Source organism: Sciurus vulgaris (genome assembly GCF_902686455.1).
Source record: "Sciurus vulgaris genome assembly, chromosome: 3".
Lineage (NCBI taxonomy): Eukaryota > Metazoa > Chordata > Mammalia > Rodentia > Sciuridae > Sciurus > Sciurus vulgaris.
The window spans coordinates 20,597,637-20,614,060 of NC_136463.1; the positions used below are offsets into that span (position 1 = coordinate 20,597,637).

Below are 16,424 nucleotides of genomic sequence, written 5' to 3' on the forward strand. Positions count from 1 at the left end.
GGAGCCAAATTGGTATGGGGGGCTGAGTGATGCATGGTATTTAATGCTGGAAAGCTCCGTGGGCAGTAGCTACAACAGTGGCATTGCCCCAGGGAGCTGTAAATGTTTAACTAGAATTACTGTTTCTGTGAGATCTTTCCACCTGATTTAAGGGAGAGATCACTGGGCTGTTTGAGGCTGAACCAGGTCTTAGGGAAAGGGTCACTCTTCTGTCCTCTGCCCTCAAGAACAAACTTACTCAAACTTTACTGCCTTTTCCCATCCTTAGGTAAATGGATGAAGGATGAGAGACAAGAAGCCTTGTCTTTTAACTTTCACTGATACTTGCCTTTACAGGCTTGGGGTGGGGTCTGAAGGGGATATTAGCTTGGTCTAGTGGATCACTGACCTTGCAATTTCCTCATGACCTGGTGGTATGAAGACAGCTGGGCAGCTTCCACCCTGTCTCCTGTTGTAAAAAGAGAGTCCCTTCTAAACTCTCCCCTGCCTTAGTGCACAAGGCTTTACTCCCAGTTCTAAAAGATAACAGAGATTCACAGTCCTTATTTTCAGCATTTTTTATTGGCTGCAGCTAATTCTGATGTGAGCATACCCCCTACACTCTTCCATCTAGGAGTGAGCCCTCTAGAAGCATCTGGGCTTGGGTGGGATTGCTTAGTGGTTGACCATTGGCTGGGTAGGGGTTGGGGATGAAGATGGCAGGCTGCAGAACTGACACCTCCACAAAGCAAAGAGTTTCCATGTTTCACTCTTCACCATAAAACAGCTGCACTCTTCATGCCCCCCTGGCTGTTTACCCCTCAGTACTGGGGTCTTTCTTGCTGAGTTGAGTTGGTCAGAGAAGCATCAGGTTGAGAGCACAAGCACCATGTTGGGCCATGCTGTGGGGGAGACAAATGGCTTCTGTTCTGAATTCACTGAAAGGAAAAAAGAAAAGCACTGAAGAAACCTCCAAGGTGGGAGGAAGGCAAAGCTGCTGCCAGTTACCATTCCCTGGGCTCTCCCTTCCTTGGGCCTGCCCTGCCCTCACCATCCTGCCAACATCCCCGGCGAATGTCACCCCCTTGCTTGCCCGCTGCTCCTGGGAGCCGGTGCTGCTGCCACTCAGGGAATTCCTTCGCATGATGCCTGGGAGCAGGACGGGGAAGGGAGAGCAGTGAGGGAAGGGACAGTGAGGAGAGGGAGTATTGTTCCCTCAAACCAAGAGGCAGACCCCAGGGCCTGGAAGAAAACTGAACTGCTAAGGAAGGGGTCTCAGGAAAGATGGAAGCAGGGCAGCTGCAGTCTCACCAGGGCCCGGGGGCTCTGAGCGCTGCAGGCTGTTGCGGCGGGAGGTAGGGAAACTGCCCTTGGAGAGGCGGCGCTGGCGACTGGACAGCATAGCCGCAGGGGCCACAATGCCAGGTGGAGGCTGCTTCCCAAGTCGGCTATACAAGTCCTCAATTTCCTTTTTCTGTAGTGTCTGTAATGCCTCCACCTCTGACAAGTGCCTGAAGATGCACCAAGGGCGTGAGAGAGCTCTCCCACATTTTGCTTTCCCAGGTTCACCTCTTGCTCCACCATCCTCCCCACTCACTTCTGCCGAAGACTCTGCAGCTCAGCCCAGAATTCCTCGTCTTCCCCACTGCTCTCTGACTCCTCACTGCTTAGACACACGCTGCTGTAGGAGTAGTTCATCCACACTGGGCTGGGATGGCTCAGGGGTAGGGGGCTGCCAACTTGGGGTTCCTTCCCATCATTCCCTTCCTCCTCAACTCCATCCCCCAGGCCCTCTGCTGCCCGGTCACTCTCTGCCAGAGCCTCCATGGTCTCTGGCCCACTTCTGTCACCATCCTCTGTGTCTGAGCTCTCTGAGGTCAGCTGAGGAGTTGGAAACTTTACAGAACTGGAGAGAGTTGGGGATGTTGGTTCCAAGGGAAGAGGCTCAGTTGGTTCCTTAGATGAAGTCACTTGGAAACGCCCAACAAGCTGTGGCTTTCCCTCTGCAGGGAGACAAGGAGGGAGGCATGAAGAGAGGGAGAGAAACCTGGTAGGATATAAAGCGGGTTGGGAATAATGGGCAGGCAAAGGTCAGTCATCAGAGGCCTCACCTTCTGAGATGGGTGCCAGTTTGGCTTCACCCAGGAGTGGCCAAGCAGGATTTGGGGAGGCCTGCAAAGTGTGGGTTCATGAAGAGGGAAATTCTCCAGAACAGAATCCCATAATCCCCCTTGATTTCCTACTTACCTCACTCTCCATCTCGGCTGCTTGAGGTGAAAGGCTCTCCTGGTCACAAGGAACAAGGGGAGCAGGCAGGCTAGGCAGGGGATCAGGAGGGGCTGGAGGAGACTGGGAAAGAAGCCCCGGGGAGGGGGACAGCAGGGACTGGGCCACAGTCATCACAGCCAGAGAGAAGGCACTAGCCAGAGAGAGGAGAGGGGATGCTGTGGTGGAGGGGAGGGGAGGAGGAGTGGGGCAGAGAGGAAAAGAAGGGGGATTAAGAGTGATCTGGGAATAACTAGGAGAGAATGGGGGTGGAGAACTGGTAGAGAGAGAATTTAGAGGAAATGGAGAGGATGGGATTGGAAACTGGGATGCACAGGAGGAGAATGGAAGTGGAGAGCTTGGGGAGTATAGAGAGGGATTTGAGGAGACCTGGGAAAATGGGAAAGTGTTAGGGTGACATAGGGGAGAAATGATGGGGAAAATGGGACTTGGAAGGATGGGGGTTCCAGGGGAAAATGGGTTTCCAGGAGACAAGGGTGTTCCAGGAGAAGATGGAGAAGTGGAGAAGGTTGCCCAACTCCTCTGTTCCAGGGAGGTGCTGCTCTGGGGCTCTGCTGGGGAGGAGTGAGTGTTGAGACTCCAGTCCCCCATGCCCTATGTCCTTCCCAGAACCAACCCTAAGAGTAGGGATACACAGGGACAGAACTCAGTACATACCAATGGATGGGTTGGGGAAGGGGCCTGGGAGGGCAGGCAGTGGTGCTGACTCCTCCTGAGGAGAGAAAAAGGTGGGGTGGCACAGTCACAGTGCAGAAAGCTGAGTCTCAGATGGACGGTTTCAGACTGGGATTTTTAAGCAAGGATCTAGGAGCCTCTAGAGTCCAGACATGAGTTTCAAGGGATTCAAAAGTATGTGCTGAAATATTTAGGGGTTAAGGGGCATGAGCTGTGCAAGTGGCTCAGAAGACAATGAGATGTGTGTGTGTGTGTGTGTGTGTGTGTGTGTGTGTGTGTGTGTACACATACATACAAACTACAGGGAGGAGAGAGAGGAAAGAAGAATGATAATGCTGATGTCACGAAACAAAATTGGCAAATCTGGGCAAAGGGTATCTACGAGTTCTCTGTATAATTCTTGCAACTTCGAAAGTCTGAAATTATTTCAAAATAATGAGTTAAAAGAAAAGTATGCATTCAACACATTTTTCTAGAACAAGAGTCCATGACTTTCATCATATTCTAAAATGGGGTAAGAGCCACTGTTTTAAGGTCCCAGAGGTAAAGAGGACTGTTGAAGACAGTAGTGAACTCTGGCAGAGAATCTATTCTTCCTGGAGATGTCCAGAAGGGTCTGACCTGAGGGCTCAGGGCATCTTCAGCAGCCTCTGAAGGGCCAGTATCTCTCTTCAACAGGGTCTCCACTCGCTGGATAATCTCCCGAATCCGGCTCAGAAACCCATCTCTCTCCGAGGGCAGAATGAACTCATTATACACCTGGCAAGGGTTAATAGGATGGGGAGGATGTTCAGTTATCTCACTCATCTCTGGCCCTCACCCTTGGTCTTAAAAACCACCATTCACACTGTCATTTCTGCTAACCACCAACCTAAAACAGGTATTTATGAATATCTATTATGTGACAGGCTAACGCTCAAAGGGTGCATGTACTACATATACAAGATGCCTTACATATATCATCACATTAGCACCAGTGACTTTCTGAGCTCTGTATTAACATCCTCAGTTTAAAGATAACCAATGCTCAAAGAGGTTAAATTCAAGTTGCCCAGGGTCACAGGATTTGAACCCAGTCTACTGAAAACCAGAGTCTGAGTTCTTTGTTCTATTGCCTGATACTGTTGGACCCAACTCCTGCCCTAATAGGATTTATAAACTACACCACACAGGCTCACATACACACATGTAGCAAAGGGAAGTAGGAAATAAAGTCATAAATGGTAAATGCCACATTCAACTCCACATGTACTGAGTACCTATTACATGCCAAGCATTGTGCTAGGTACCATGGAATATAGGGAAACATGAAGCAAGATCCTAGTCTTAAGCCCAAAATCTAGTGGAGGAGACAAACAAAGGCTACTGCAAGTTAGCCTCATAGGTAAGGTGCTCACAGGTAAGCTGCTTATGAGCCTTTCCTAGATGAGAATAGATAGAAATACTATTCTGGGACTGAGGAGAGCTGTTGTTTCATGAATGTTCCACAACAAAGTGAATATACAACAATACTGAACTGTACACTTAAAATGGTTAAAATGGGGGTTGGGGAGATAGCTCAATCGGTAGAGTGCTTGCCTTGCAAGTACAAGACCCTGGGTTCGATCCCCAGCACCATTAAAAAAAAAAAAAAAAAAAAAAAAAAAAGTTAAAATGGTAAGTTTCATGTTATAATTTTTTACCACAATAAAAAGATGCTAAAGGTCTGTTATTTATCACCCTCCCCCAAATGTTATTCCCATAAGGGAACAGTTCATACAACCGTGGGAATGGGAGAACCTGGGACAACTTTACACAGTAAGTCTTTGGAGCTGGACCTTACTACTTTGGAGTAAGAAAAGCAACCCTTTTTTGAGCACCCACCATAATTGGCCACTTCTCATGCTGTATACCATATTATATAGAAAATCTTAGCAAAATGAATATTACCACCTAATAAGCAATTAAAATTCAGAGAGGTTAAGAAACTTGCCCAAAGAACTGGTGGTGTTAACTCAGTGGTAGAGCATGCACGAAGCCCTGGGTTAGAGAAAGAGAGAAAGAGAAAAAAACTTGCCCAAGTTCACCAAATTCCAACAGAGAAATTTGAAATTTAAACTCGATATTACACGAAAGCCCACCCTTTGCCAGTCATGGGGGCACTCACCCATAATCCCAGAACTCAGAAACTCAGGAGGCTGAGGCAGAAAGATTGCAAATTTGAAGCCAGTCTGGACAACTTAGTGAGATCTTGTCTCAAAAAATAAAAAGACTGGGGTGTCGCTCAGTGGTAGAACACTCCTGGGTTCAATCCCCAGTGCCCAGGGTGGGGGCCGGGAGGGGAAAAGGGGAGAAGCCCACCTTTCCTCTGTTCCACAGTTTAGGCAGAGAGCTGTGGAACAGCTTTGAGGCATGATAAGCATGGCACATTCTTCAAATAGTGAGGACTCAAGCGTAGCTGAGCAGGCTGTGGATTTTAAAGGCCATGCTTTGTCATTTGGAATTTACAACCAAAGCAGCCACTAAAGATTTTAGGGTGAAAAGCAACAAGATCAGACCCAAATCTCAAGAGAATTCTACCACAGAGGAGTGGACTGGTAAGAAGAAAACAGAGGAGAATGACCCTGGGTTCAGGGGCAAGGTCACTTGGGTTATTTGTGGTCTGAGCAGGCATGAGAGCCTAGTAGAGAAGGCTCTTATGGTGACAGACCCCTGAGCAGATGGAGCAGAGGCAGGAAGGTGCCCAGCCTCTTCAGAGGACCGTGTGTCAGTGTGGCTTGCTGTATACTGTGATGTACACTAATCCTAGTGACTCAGGAGGCTGAGGTAAGAAGAGTGGAAGTTTGAGGCCAGCTTGGGCAACTTAGCAAGACATTGTCTCAAAATAAAATTTTAAAAAGCTCAGTGGTATAGTGCCCCTGGATTTACCCTGGTAGCATGAGAAGAGAGAGAAAGGGGGAGGGGAGAAGGGAGGGAGGGAATGAAGGAAGGAAGGGAGGGAGGGAGGGGGAAAAAAGAAAAGAAATCAGTGTGGCTGGAGAAAAGACTCTAGAAGGGTCAAGTGGCCTGATGGAAGAAGACAAGCCTATATACAGGGTGACATTTTTCTTTGTCCTGGACACAGGTGAATGACATGATGGAGATGATTTATAGTTTCTGAAGCCTGACATTTCTCTTATTCCATTCCCTCCACCATCCCAGAAGCTGGTGTCCACCAATCCCATTCTGTTGAAAATAGTCTCCCACAAAGACCTCCTAACAAAAGCTAGTGTGGTCTTGCCTCAGGCTTCACCCTATGCCACTCAAAACCCTCCTTGCTCAGTTTTTACTAACATCTTCCTACCTCTTTGGTTCCATCTCTATGTCCTTCAATAACTTAGTTTCCCCCTTCCCATTCTAGAACAAGTAGTACCCACTGAGATGCACTCAAGTCCTCTACGTCTCTGACTTTGCAGGCCCCTCTTTCTTCAGTCTCAACTCTATACTGATGACTCCTAAACCCACCTTTCTCTTCCTCCGCCCAACCCATATCCTGTTGCTATGGAGGACCTTGTATTGACTGTCACTCAAGCTCAATATAACCCCTTAAAAAGCCTGCTTTTAACTTTGTCTCTGTTTGGGTGGCCTACTCCTCTTAGTTTTGCCAAGCTACAAGTCGCCCTTGACATCCCCCTTCCCTAACTCTCTATCATATCAACTCTGCAAATATTTATTGGCATCTACTACCTGCACTGTACTATGTCAACAGGTTACTATTTTCCTGAAACAACCCTCATATTTACCCCTTCTTTTCCTTTCCCTATAATACATCCTCTTCTTCATACACATCTAGCTTTTTTTTTTTTTTTTTTTTTTTTTTTTTTTTTTTTTTTTGTACTAGGAGTTGAACTCAGGGGCTTTCTACTGCTGAGCTATAATGTCAACCCTTTTATTTTGAGACAGGAACTCACTAAATTGCTGAGGCTGACCTTGAATTTACAATCCTCCTGCCTCAGCCTCCTGAGTCACTGGGATTATAGGCATGTGCCACCACACCCAGTCGCATCTGGCTTCTTGTGTTTACCTTCTAGCTGGATTCTCAACCCATAGTCCCTTACCATATTCTATGGAAGAATGGTCTTCATTTTTCAAAACCTTTTCTTATTGTATTACACCCTGCCTAACCCTTATGACCATCTACGATCTGTGCCCACTCCAACTGCCCACCCCTACATCCCACAATTTTCCTATAAGACCATTTGCTTCCAGGGACAGTAGTTGCCTCATAATGTCCTCACAGCTCCATATTCCAAGTGACTCCCTACTTGCGATGCCTTGCTTGTGCCAGACCTGCTGTGAGGCATGCCCTTTCCACCCTTCTCTGCCTTTCTTACTCATCTGTCAAGACCTTGGGTAAGCCCCACTTGTTCCACTGCTGCCCCACCCATCCTCCATCTAAAGCCACAACACCACATCTAGAATGCACTTCACATGCTGCACTTGTGTATACCCAGTCTGGTAGTCCCAAATTGCTCCAGCTGAGGAGCCAATCCCAACTCGATAAACAGAAATCTTCCCCAAAACAAATGGTGAGATGTCCTCGGAGTCACTGTGCCTGAGGGCTCACCAGGATTTTATATCCCCTTGCTGTGGGATCAGAGCATTTCAGCACCAACACACATCAGGAGGGAGACTCTTGTCCCTGATCCAAACACTCTCTCCCCCTCACCATGGCAGCTGCAATCTCTTCTGGGCTGTCCCCATCCAGATCAAATCGGAAGGTCACCATCTTGCTGTTGTGAGTCTGTAGCTGGCACTCGACCACTCTGTCATTCTGGTCTGAGACCTTCAGATTCAAAGTCAGGAGAGGGGAGATGGTCAGTGCCTCTGTTTTCATCATGTGTTCCTACTCTAGCCATGTGACAGTGCCAGACTGGACTTGGAGAGAAGTAGACTACCCCCAAGGTCTGGCGTTAGAAACTAAACTAGCTGCCTCATGGCTATTCTGCTTTCTTGGCTGATCTCCCCAATCCAATGAAAGTGCCCTCTTGGCCTCGTAGGTCATTCTCCATCTTCTTCGCCCCCTTCTTACACTAGTGACTCTTAGCCGGGATCTGGGTCTGCGCCGGAGATTCTTCCCTGGAGGTCTCCTCATCTGTCCCATCCCTTCTCCCATGTCACTGAGGCCTGATGCTGCATCTGAGGCATAGCTGGAAAAGGGAAGGAAGATGGAAGTGTCTGGGTGGATACTGGGACCCCAGAGTTCCAAATGTCTCATCCTGGCACCCCAAATCATTCCAAAACATACCTGTCCCCAGGGGAAAAGTCACTGCCAGGACCAGAACGTGGAATGGACAAGGCAAAAGCCTGAAATAGGATAAGGGTTCATGAGGTCAGGGGAAAATAACTGTTGAGATCCAGGGAGATGGCAGCAAGGATGCTGGGAAGATAGGAAGGAGAGGAAATTGGGGAAGATAAGGACAAAAGTAGAAGTCAGGGGGTTGAGATTTACAAGGAGGGAGACAGGTCATAGGCTTGGAATGACTGGGAGCTCCCCGGTGTGATCCCTTCTCACCGAGGGTAGGCGGAGATGGGACTCATCGGGGCTGGATGGCACCCCCACAAGGGGCTGAATGGCAGGGTCTGAGGCATCCAGGAAGCCAGAGGAGCTGAGGTAGCCATCAGTCTCACAATCCGCTGGTGAGGGAGGGAGAAGGGGGTCAAAAAAATAAAGGGAAGTGGTGGCAAAGGAGGGGACCTGTCTGGCAGAGGGGCCTGGAGGAAGGAGGGAGCTGCGGGAGACTTCTTTTCCAGAGGGAGTGTCATGGCTGAGGTGAAAAGTAGGGCAAGTGATAGTGCTTCTGGGTTGGACTTGTGGGTGGGGTGCAGAGATTCAGGGTTCTGGGACCTAGGTCCACCGTCAGAGATGACTTACAGGTGGTAGATGAGTAACTGGCATGGCGGAAGAGGAAAGACTGGTGCTGGTCTGCCTCTGGCTCCTCGGGTTCAGCAGGGAAGGTAACTGAGGGACCAGGAGCCATGGGAACAGTTGCTCGCAGAGGTCCTGGCTCAGGTGGGAGGGCTTCCAACTCCCTAGCTTTACGAAGCTTCTCACGCTTTCGCTGGATGGCAGCAACCCGTTCACGCACTGCACGGGCCACTGGCTGATAATCTGCTTCACAAACCAACCCCAGCGCTACCTGGAGTTGGGAGAGTGAGGAAGATAGTATGGGATCCCCCTCAAAGATCCATTGGGTCATCTTGAGGATGAGGGAGGAAGAGAACCATTTATTGATTAGCCACTATGTCCATTAACTGGCAACTCCTTAACACTGTCATTATTATGTCCTTTTAATAACATTGTGAGATAGATCTCATCAGCCCATTTTAGAGATAAGTAAATTGAACGACCAGTTCATGATTATACTGTAAGTCAGTGGCTCATATCATATTTGGGGGAAGGCTTGGCAAAATCTAGAGTCTTTTTTTTTTTTTTGGACTGAGGATTGAACCCAGGGACGCTTTACCACTGAGCCACATCCCAGCCCTTTTTACTTTTCATTTTGAGACCGGGTCTTGCTAAGTTGCTGAGTATGGCCTCAAACTTGTAATTCTCCAGCCCCAACCTCTCCAGTCATTGGGATTACAGGCATGTGCCACCAGGCCCAGCTGCAAAACATTTTTAATCATCACTACTAGAGTATAGGTGCTACTGCATTTAGTAAGTAGAAGCCAGGGATTCTTTCAACATCCTACAAGGCACAAGACAAAGCAAAAATGTCAGTAGTGCCAAAGTCAAGAATCCCTTGTACATAATCAAGCAGGGTTTCATCTCAGATCAGACCAAGCTGTGCTGTGGAGAGCTGCTTGTATGCCACATTCAAACAGTCTCAGGTTGTTGACCCACCAGCAATGATCCTCACCCTAGCAACTGCCATCCTCTGCTGGGGATTCCTCTGCCCTTCCCCTACTCAGGCCTTCCTAAACCTGCCCCCATGTTTCTGCCCTGGCATCTTCTCCACTTATGAACCTCCCCTCCTTCCACTAGCACATGTTCGTCACCTCTTTTTTCCTCCTCATTAATTTCAACTGCAAGATTTGCTGGGTGAATAAAGGTAATAAATCCGAGTGATCTGACTGCACTTCTAAAATACCTGAATTTAAATCCAGATTTGCCACTTACTTGGGATCTTGGACAAGATATTCAACCTCTTTGAGCGCCTGTTTCCTTATCAACAAGTTAGGATAAAATTACTCTCCCTGCAGGGTTGGTAGCAATGATCAAACGCATATTAAAGAGTTTTAAACCATATAGGATTGCGGGCTATGAATAAGCTCCTATCATATGCCAAACACTGCCATGGATCGAAAGAAAGAAGAAGAAGAAAAAGAACAGTCTCTATCCTCAAGGAGTTTATAATCTAGTGTAGGAGAAAGACTGGAATGTATCCATACAACCAGACAGCTTGAGGGCTACTCAAGGACCCACTGTCATGAAAAGAAGCATTTAATTGAAAAAAAAAAATTTTTTTAGTTGTAGATGGACACATACCTTTTATTTTATTTATTTATTTTTATGTGGTGCTGAAGATCAAACCCTGTGCCTCACATGTACTAGGCAAACTCTCCCCAACTCAGTTACAACCCTAGCCCCAAAAAAGCATTTAATTTTGATTCTAGAAGGAAAGTTTTTCTGAAACCGATGGTTCTGAGTATGCAGAAAGAAAGGGGGGTGGGAGAACAAAATGGGGGAGGAGGAAGGTGGAAAAGGAAAATAGATAAAGGGCATTCCAAGATAAATGTATCTGAAGGAGCTAAAGAAGGGGAACTGGAGGATCCAGGGCTTGTTCTGCAAAGGAACATTGGCTGTGTTTGCAGGTGCTTTAGGATGGGAGAAGCAGGGAGACACCTGCAGGAGATGCCACGCAGGTGAGGAGAGACGCCCCTCCCTCCGCTTCAGGGCCTACCCTGTCTCACTGGCCCCTCTGGTTGACGCCAAAACGCTCTTTACACGCTCATTTACACGCTCAGGCTGTCCTTTGCTCACCATCTCCTGTGCCACCTCCTCCGCTGCGTCCCGGCCCAACTGGAAAAGGAACTCGATGGCCTGGTTGTCCCGTGGGCGCCCCCCACGCCGCGCGTCCTCTATGCGCAACCAGAGCTTCAGGCCGGGTTTCTGACCGTCGTCCTCCTCCGCCAGCTCCACGTGCACACCGCGCTCCTCGCGGAAGAAGGCGTGAGCCAGGAGATCCTGGATGGTGAACCTGTGAGCGGTTCGGCGTGAGCCGAGCCCTAAGGTGCCTGCACCTCTTTCCCACCCAGCTCTGCCCCCTGTGCCCCACCTCTCATTTTTATCGGTGCGAATACAGCCTTCAATGATCTCCTTCACCTCAGGCATCTTCACTTTGTAGAAACTGTTTGGCTTTGTACCCTAGGAGAAGGGGTTGCATCAGGTCTCTCGGCACCCCAGCTTTCCGCTTGAAACCAGAACACCCGCTAAAGCTTGGCGACAGCTACAGGAAGATTTTAATTCCAATCCTAGTCCCTAGGGCTGGGCTTATGTATATAGCTCAGTGGTAGAGTGCTTGCTTGTGCTTCAATTCCCAGCACCAAGAAAAAAATTAAAAAGTCTCAGTTCCTCCAGTATTGACAGTGTGACCTTGAACAAGACTCCCCTTAACTGTTTTATTTGTAAGATTCAGGGTAAAATATTTGCCTCCCTCAACTTGTGGAGTAGCTAAAAGGATTGGATGAGAGACTGGATAATCCTTTATAAATTTCTGGAAGCCCTAGACATATCATTATTCTAATTAGTTTGTGGCGGGGGCGGGGGAGGCATTGTGCATCCAATATCCTTAAGTGTTCACTTGGGCATCTTTATCTTTGCAAAGGGAAAGGGCATTGACCACAGGCTAGCTGGGACATGAAAATGGGAGTGGTATCTGGAATCCCCTCTCCCGGTAACTGCACCCCTCTCACCGAAGTGACTTTGCGGTAGATTTGCGCAGCATTTTGGCACTCCGAGTAGGGATACTCTGAGGTAGCCATCTCCAACATGCACATGCCAAACGCGTACACATCCACTGCCTCATCGTACTTTTCCTCGTACATCTCGGGGGCCATGAATTCCGGGGTCCCTGTAAGATCCATAACAAGGATCAGGCTGCCAAGCCTTCCTTCTGACTTCATCCCTCCACATAGGTATATCATGGGCTAGGTTTGCCCCGGGGGCAAACCTGAGAGTTCTGAAGTGCTAGTGACCAACCCTTGCCTATAATGTGCGTGGGAGGGATGACATAGGTCTCCCCAACTCCCTGGTGGTCTCCTAGACCGTAGATCTCTAAAGCTCTACTTGCGGGGTGCAGGGGGATCCCAAGTGCTCTCCTGATATGGGTGAGATAGTAATGGCAAGGACCCTCTTGGAGGGACGCACCAATGACGCTTTTGGCAAAGGAGGCGCGCTTGAGCGTGGCCAGGCCCAGGTCCCCAATTTTGACAGAGCCTGTAGGGCCTGTGATGAAGACGTTGTCGCACTTGAGATCCCGGTGCAGGATAGGGGGGACCCGGGAGTGTAGGAAGTGAAGCCCCCGTAGGATTTGGCGGCTCCAGCGCTGAAGGACTCGAGGTTTCATCTCTCGGAACCGCCTCAGGTACCTGGGAGAGGGCACATAACCAGGGTCGTGGCGCGGGATAGAGCCGCAGGGGAAGGGCTCCCACTGAGAAGTTCCCCTTCATCCCACCTTTGCCTCTGCGTCTTCTGCCAGCATTTTTCTAGCCCAGGTCCACACTAAGCTCCTGGGAGAAACTGAGTCGGATGTGGTAGATAGTCATGAGATTACAAAATGGGTCTGGTGGTAAATTTGCAAATCGGGCCACAGCCAAGGTGTTTGTGGGAAGGGATGACTAACTGTCCCAAGCGTGGGGGAAGCCTTCACAGAGGAAATAACCTTTGTGTCTTGAAGGAAAGGAAGTTCAGGTGTGAAAGGGGAAAGGGATGGAGACTTTCTAGGCAGATAAGACACTGCCCTCAAAAGCAGGGACAAAGCAAGTGAAGGGCAGTGTAGGGCTGAGAATTCTGGAAGTCTGGAACTTAGGCTGAAAGCAGATGAGGCTAAATCCTAAGGACTTTGGGAGTAGCTTAGCCAGTATGGCTGTTACCCCTAGGGCCATGGGAAAGCTAGGAAAGATCCTCCAGGTAGCAGGAAGATAACAGAGCTGGGAGGGAGGGCAGACAACCAGGTAAGTCCCTTTAGTTGTTGCTGCCGGGAAGGGTGGGGTGGTGAAAGCCCAGTGTGGAGATGTTGAGGAGGAACTTGGAGACAGGAGGGATGAAGGTGAGGGCAGAGAGAAAGTCTGGGAAGACACCTAAGATTATAACTGGAGTCCTGGGTGGGCATTGCCATTCATCTAGGCAGGGACATAGGCAGGTTGGGTGGGAGATGGTGAGCCTGGTTTTAGACCTGGATGTAGAGAATTTGAGCAGCTTGGGAAAGTTCTGGAAGCAGTGGGGCGACCATGGGGAGATGTTCCACCCTGACCCTCCCACCCAGGCCAGAGCTCACGTCTTGAGCGTGCCCGAGGTCATGAGTTCCGTAACCAGCACGATGCAAACCTGACCCCTCAGCACCGACTTCCAAGAGTCATAGAAGCGGACGATGTTGGGGTGCTGCAGCCCCTTGAGCATCTCCACCTCTTCGGAGAAGCGCTGCCGCTCAGCTCGAGACAGTTTCCGAGTCTGTGGAATGGGGAATGGGGTAGCATCAGATCCAGACCTCCAGAGGAGGATAGGGCACCTGGAGTGGAGCAGGGGGAGGGGTGATGGTCGGAATCCATAGATGGAATCGAAATGGTGGGATAGTTCGTCCAACCAACTGCAGACCCCGAACTCCTTTTCCGTCCCTTAGGATTGCTCCAAGGACACACCCATCCTAGGCCTGGGGCCGTCCCTTGGACCCCCTGCTGGACACAAGCGCCTTTATGTAGCCGGGTCTGGGAGCCTTGAGCTCAATAGCGCCTTTGTGGCCGCCTGGTCTGGCCGTGAGGCGGGAGGCGGGGGTGCGCTGGGGGCGGGCAGCGGGCGGGCAGCGGGCGGACAGCGGGCAAGGGAATTGGGGCCGGCAAGGGTTTGGCCCCACAAACTGGGAACTGCTAGATTCAGACAGAAGGCGGAGGTTGCAGAGAGAGGTATATAGAGAAAGAAAAGATCCAAGAACAGGCGCCAGGAGACCGCCTCCACCACCACTACCATGGCTACCCCGCCCCCATCTCCTCTCCCTCCCGACACACGGGTTTGGCCTCCTCTCCTGGTCTGGACTAGAGCCTGGGGTGCGGCACTGGCAGGCGCAAGGGGTGAGCCTAGTGCCAGGGCCAAAGTGAAGGGAATCTTCCTCCAGGATCTGTCCCCCAATCTGAATCTGAAGCTTTTTGACTGGGTTCTACCCACGCATATTCAGAATAGTAGCAATAGGAAAAAAGTACTGCCAACCAACATATTTCTGAAGTCCAAGGGCTTAGCGCCTTCGGGTCTGGTAAGAAAGAACCCAGGTAGGCAGAGGGATGAGAAGCAGGACTGAACTCAGGCCAGCGCTGGAGCTTCCTGTCCACAGGCCTTCTCCACAGCTGTGGAGAAGTTCAGAAGTCTGACTGCTCCAGAAGCAGCTTGGGAAAGAACCATTCTGCCAAAACTGCTCTAAATCCTTATGAAGGTCGAGAGGACCCTGACCCATATCCTGATCTCCAGCATCCCAGTCTCTTGTTCAGCAGAGGAAGAAGGGGGAGTAAGAGGACCAAGGTCACAACTGAAAGTCTCAGGACTCAGGGGGAAATAATGGGGAAAGAGTGGGTATTCAGGGAAGGAAACCGATAGGGTGTCCCCTACCCAGATCTAGTTGGTTTCCCCACCCAATTTCCCATCCTATTTTCCAACTCTCAGGGATTTGCATGGAGATTTTAAAGTAAGAATGTCCATGCTTCTGGGAGAGTCACTATATACTACCTGCCTGTTTCTCCTGAGCCCAGCCAGTCAGCCAGATATCTCAGCAAGGGCAGGGGGTTCTGGACATTCGGAAGGAAAAATACACCCTTCCCTTGATGTCGTCTTCCTGGTCTCCCATCCTAAGACTTTCAAAACGTGGGGGCACCCAGCCGCACCTGCAGCTCACACCAGGCCACCTCCACCGTAGTGTCAGTGTCTAGCCCTCGATACACCGTCTTGAAGGAGCCACGTCCAATCTCAATGTCAAACTTAAGGTAACGGCCATCTGGGGATGTTGCCACAGCCTGGGTCTCTGTGTCCTCCTTTTCTTCCTGCTCCCGCCTTCGTTCCCGGGCTGCAGCATCGGCGACCCTCGGCGGCTCCCCAGACCCCGAGACTCCTGCAGATCCCGTAAGCTCGGGATGCGCCGAATCCACAGTCTTCTCAGGAGCTGCCCCCGTCCGCGTACCCTCGGGGAGCTCTTTGAAGCATGGTGGTGGGCTCCTAGAGGGCCCGGGACGAGCTAAGTCGGGAGGATCCGGAGGTTCCGGAACCGGTGAGGCTGGCTGGCACCAAGAGTTTAGCAGACCCAAGTCGACTGAGCTGCGGCGGCTGAGACGCGAAGAGCGCGGTCGGGGCTCAGCCTTCCCAGAGAAGCGGCGCGCTCTGCGAGGAGGGGGCCCGATGCGGGGCGGTCCCGCAGTGGCGAGAGATGGCGGGGGCAGCAAAGCTAGGTCAGCCTCGGTCTGGGACATGGGGACCGCGGTCTCCGTGGTCCGGGATGCCAGCATGGGGAAGGGCCAGACGCTGCTGGGTGGATAGCCAGATGACCGAGGAGGCAGCCTGACAGGCTGACCTAGCTGGGTGTGCAGCGATCCAGCTGAACTGCAGGGGCCCCAGCCCCAAGTTGCCTGCTCGCGGCCCCACCCCCAGCCCCGCCTCGCGCCCCGCCCCCGGCCTAGCCACTGCCCTTACCCCCCAGGGCCGCCCCCTCCCAGCAGTGAACAGCACTAAAGTTCGGAACCCGCGGTGCAGCCGCTTGCCTCAGCAGCCACCACCGCGTCCCCGCAGCGTGAGGCCTCCCGCTCACTAGCCGCCTGCCTCAATTCCTGGCAAGGGTGGAGTGTGAGGCGGCAGTGTGACCTCCCGCACTGCGTGCGCAAACCTGTTTTGCGGGAAGCGGGGGAGGATTGGACAACACTGGGGCAGGCAGAGAAAGGCTCCCAGGTCCTAATGGAAACATGACCACGGCTCCCGGACCCTAGTGTGTGGGAGGCGGTTGGGGGAGGCCACTGCCCGCCTGCACACCCCAGATAAGGAAGCCCTGCTCCGTTCTAATCAGCTGGAGTAGCCCCAGACAGAACACAGAGGTCAGTGGAAAAGTATGATTCTTCAACTCAGGCGTCCCTTTGGTCTGCACAAGGATGGGTGTGTGCACCCTAGGACAAGGCCCTCCTCTAAACCAAGGGCTTGGTCACTCATCCACTCTACCCCACCTTGGCCACAGCCTGGTCTTGGCCAGAGTGGCTGTTTTTGCTGTGGGCTCTCCTTC

The 16,424-nt window shown here is 50.9% G+C and overlaps 1 protein-coding gene across 1 annotated transcript; it reads right to left on the minus strand.

Annotated features, from left to right (window-relative positions):
* Window positions 1-12: 12 nt before the first annotated feature.
* On the minus strand, window positions 13-15,759 carry WNK4 (WNK lysine deficient protein kinase 4). The gene is made up of 19 exons (XM_079133356.1): window positions 15,049-15,759; window positions 13,461-13,633; window positions 12,332-12,552; window positions 11,878-12,035; window positions 11,241-11,329; window positions 10,946-11,162; window positions 8,834-9,098; window positions 8,474-8,595; window positions 8,207-8,265; window positions 7,991-8,108; window positions 7,628-7,744; window positions 3,562-3,699; window positions 2,923-2,977; window positions 2,227-2,819; window positions 2,091-2,151; window positions 1,577-1,982; window positions 1,291-1,490; window positions 1,031-1,128; window positions 13-917 (listed from the first exon to the last, which is right to left on the minus strand). Exons 1-19 carry the CDS (start codon window positions 15,661-15,663, stop codon window positions 915-917), a joined length of 3,708 nt encoding a protein of 1,235 aa, XP_078989482.1. The 5' UTR covers window positions 15,664-15,759; the 3' UTR covers window positions 13-914.
* Window positions 15,760-16,424: the final 665 nt, after the last annotated feature.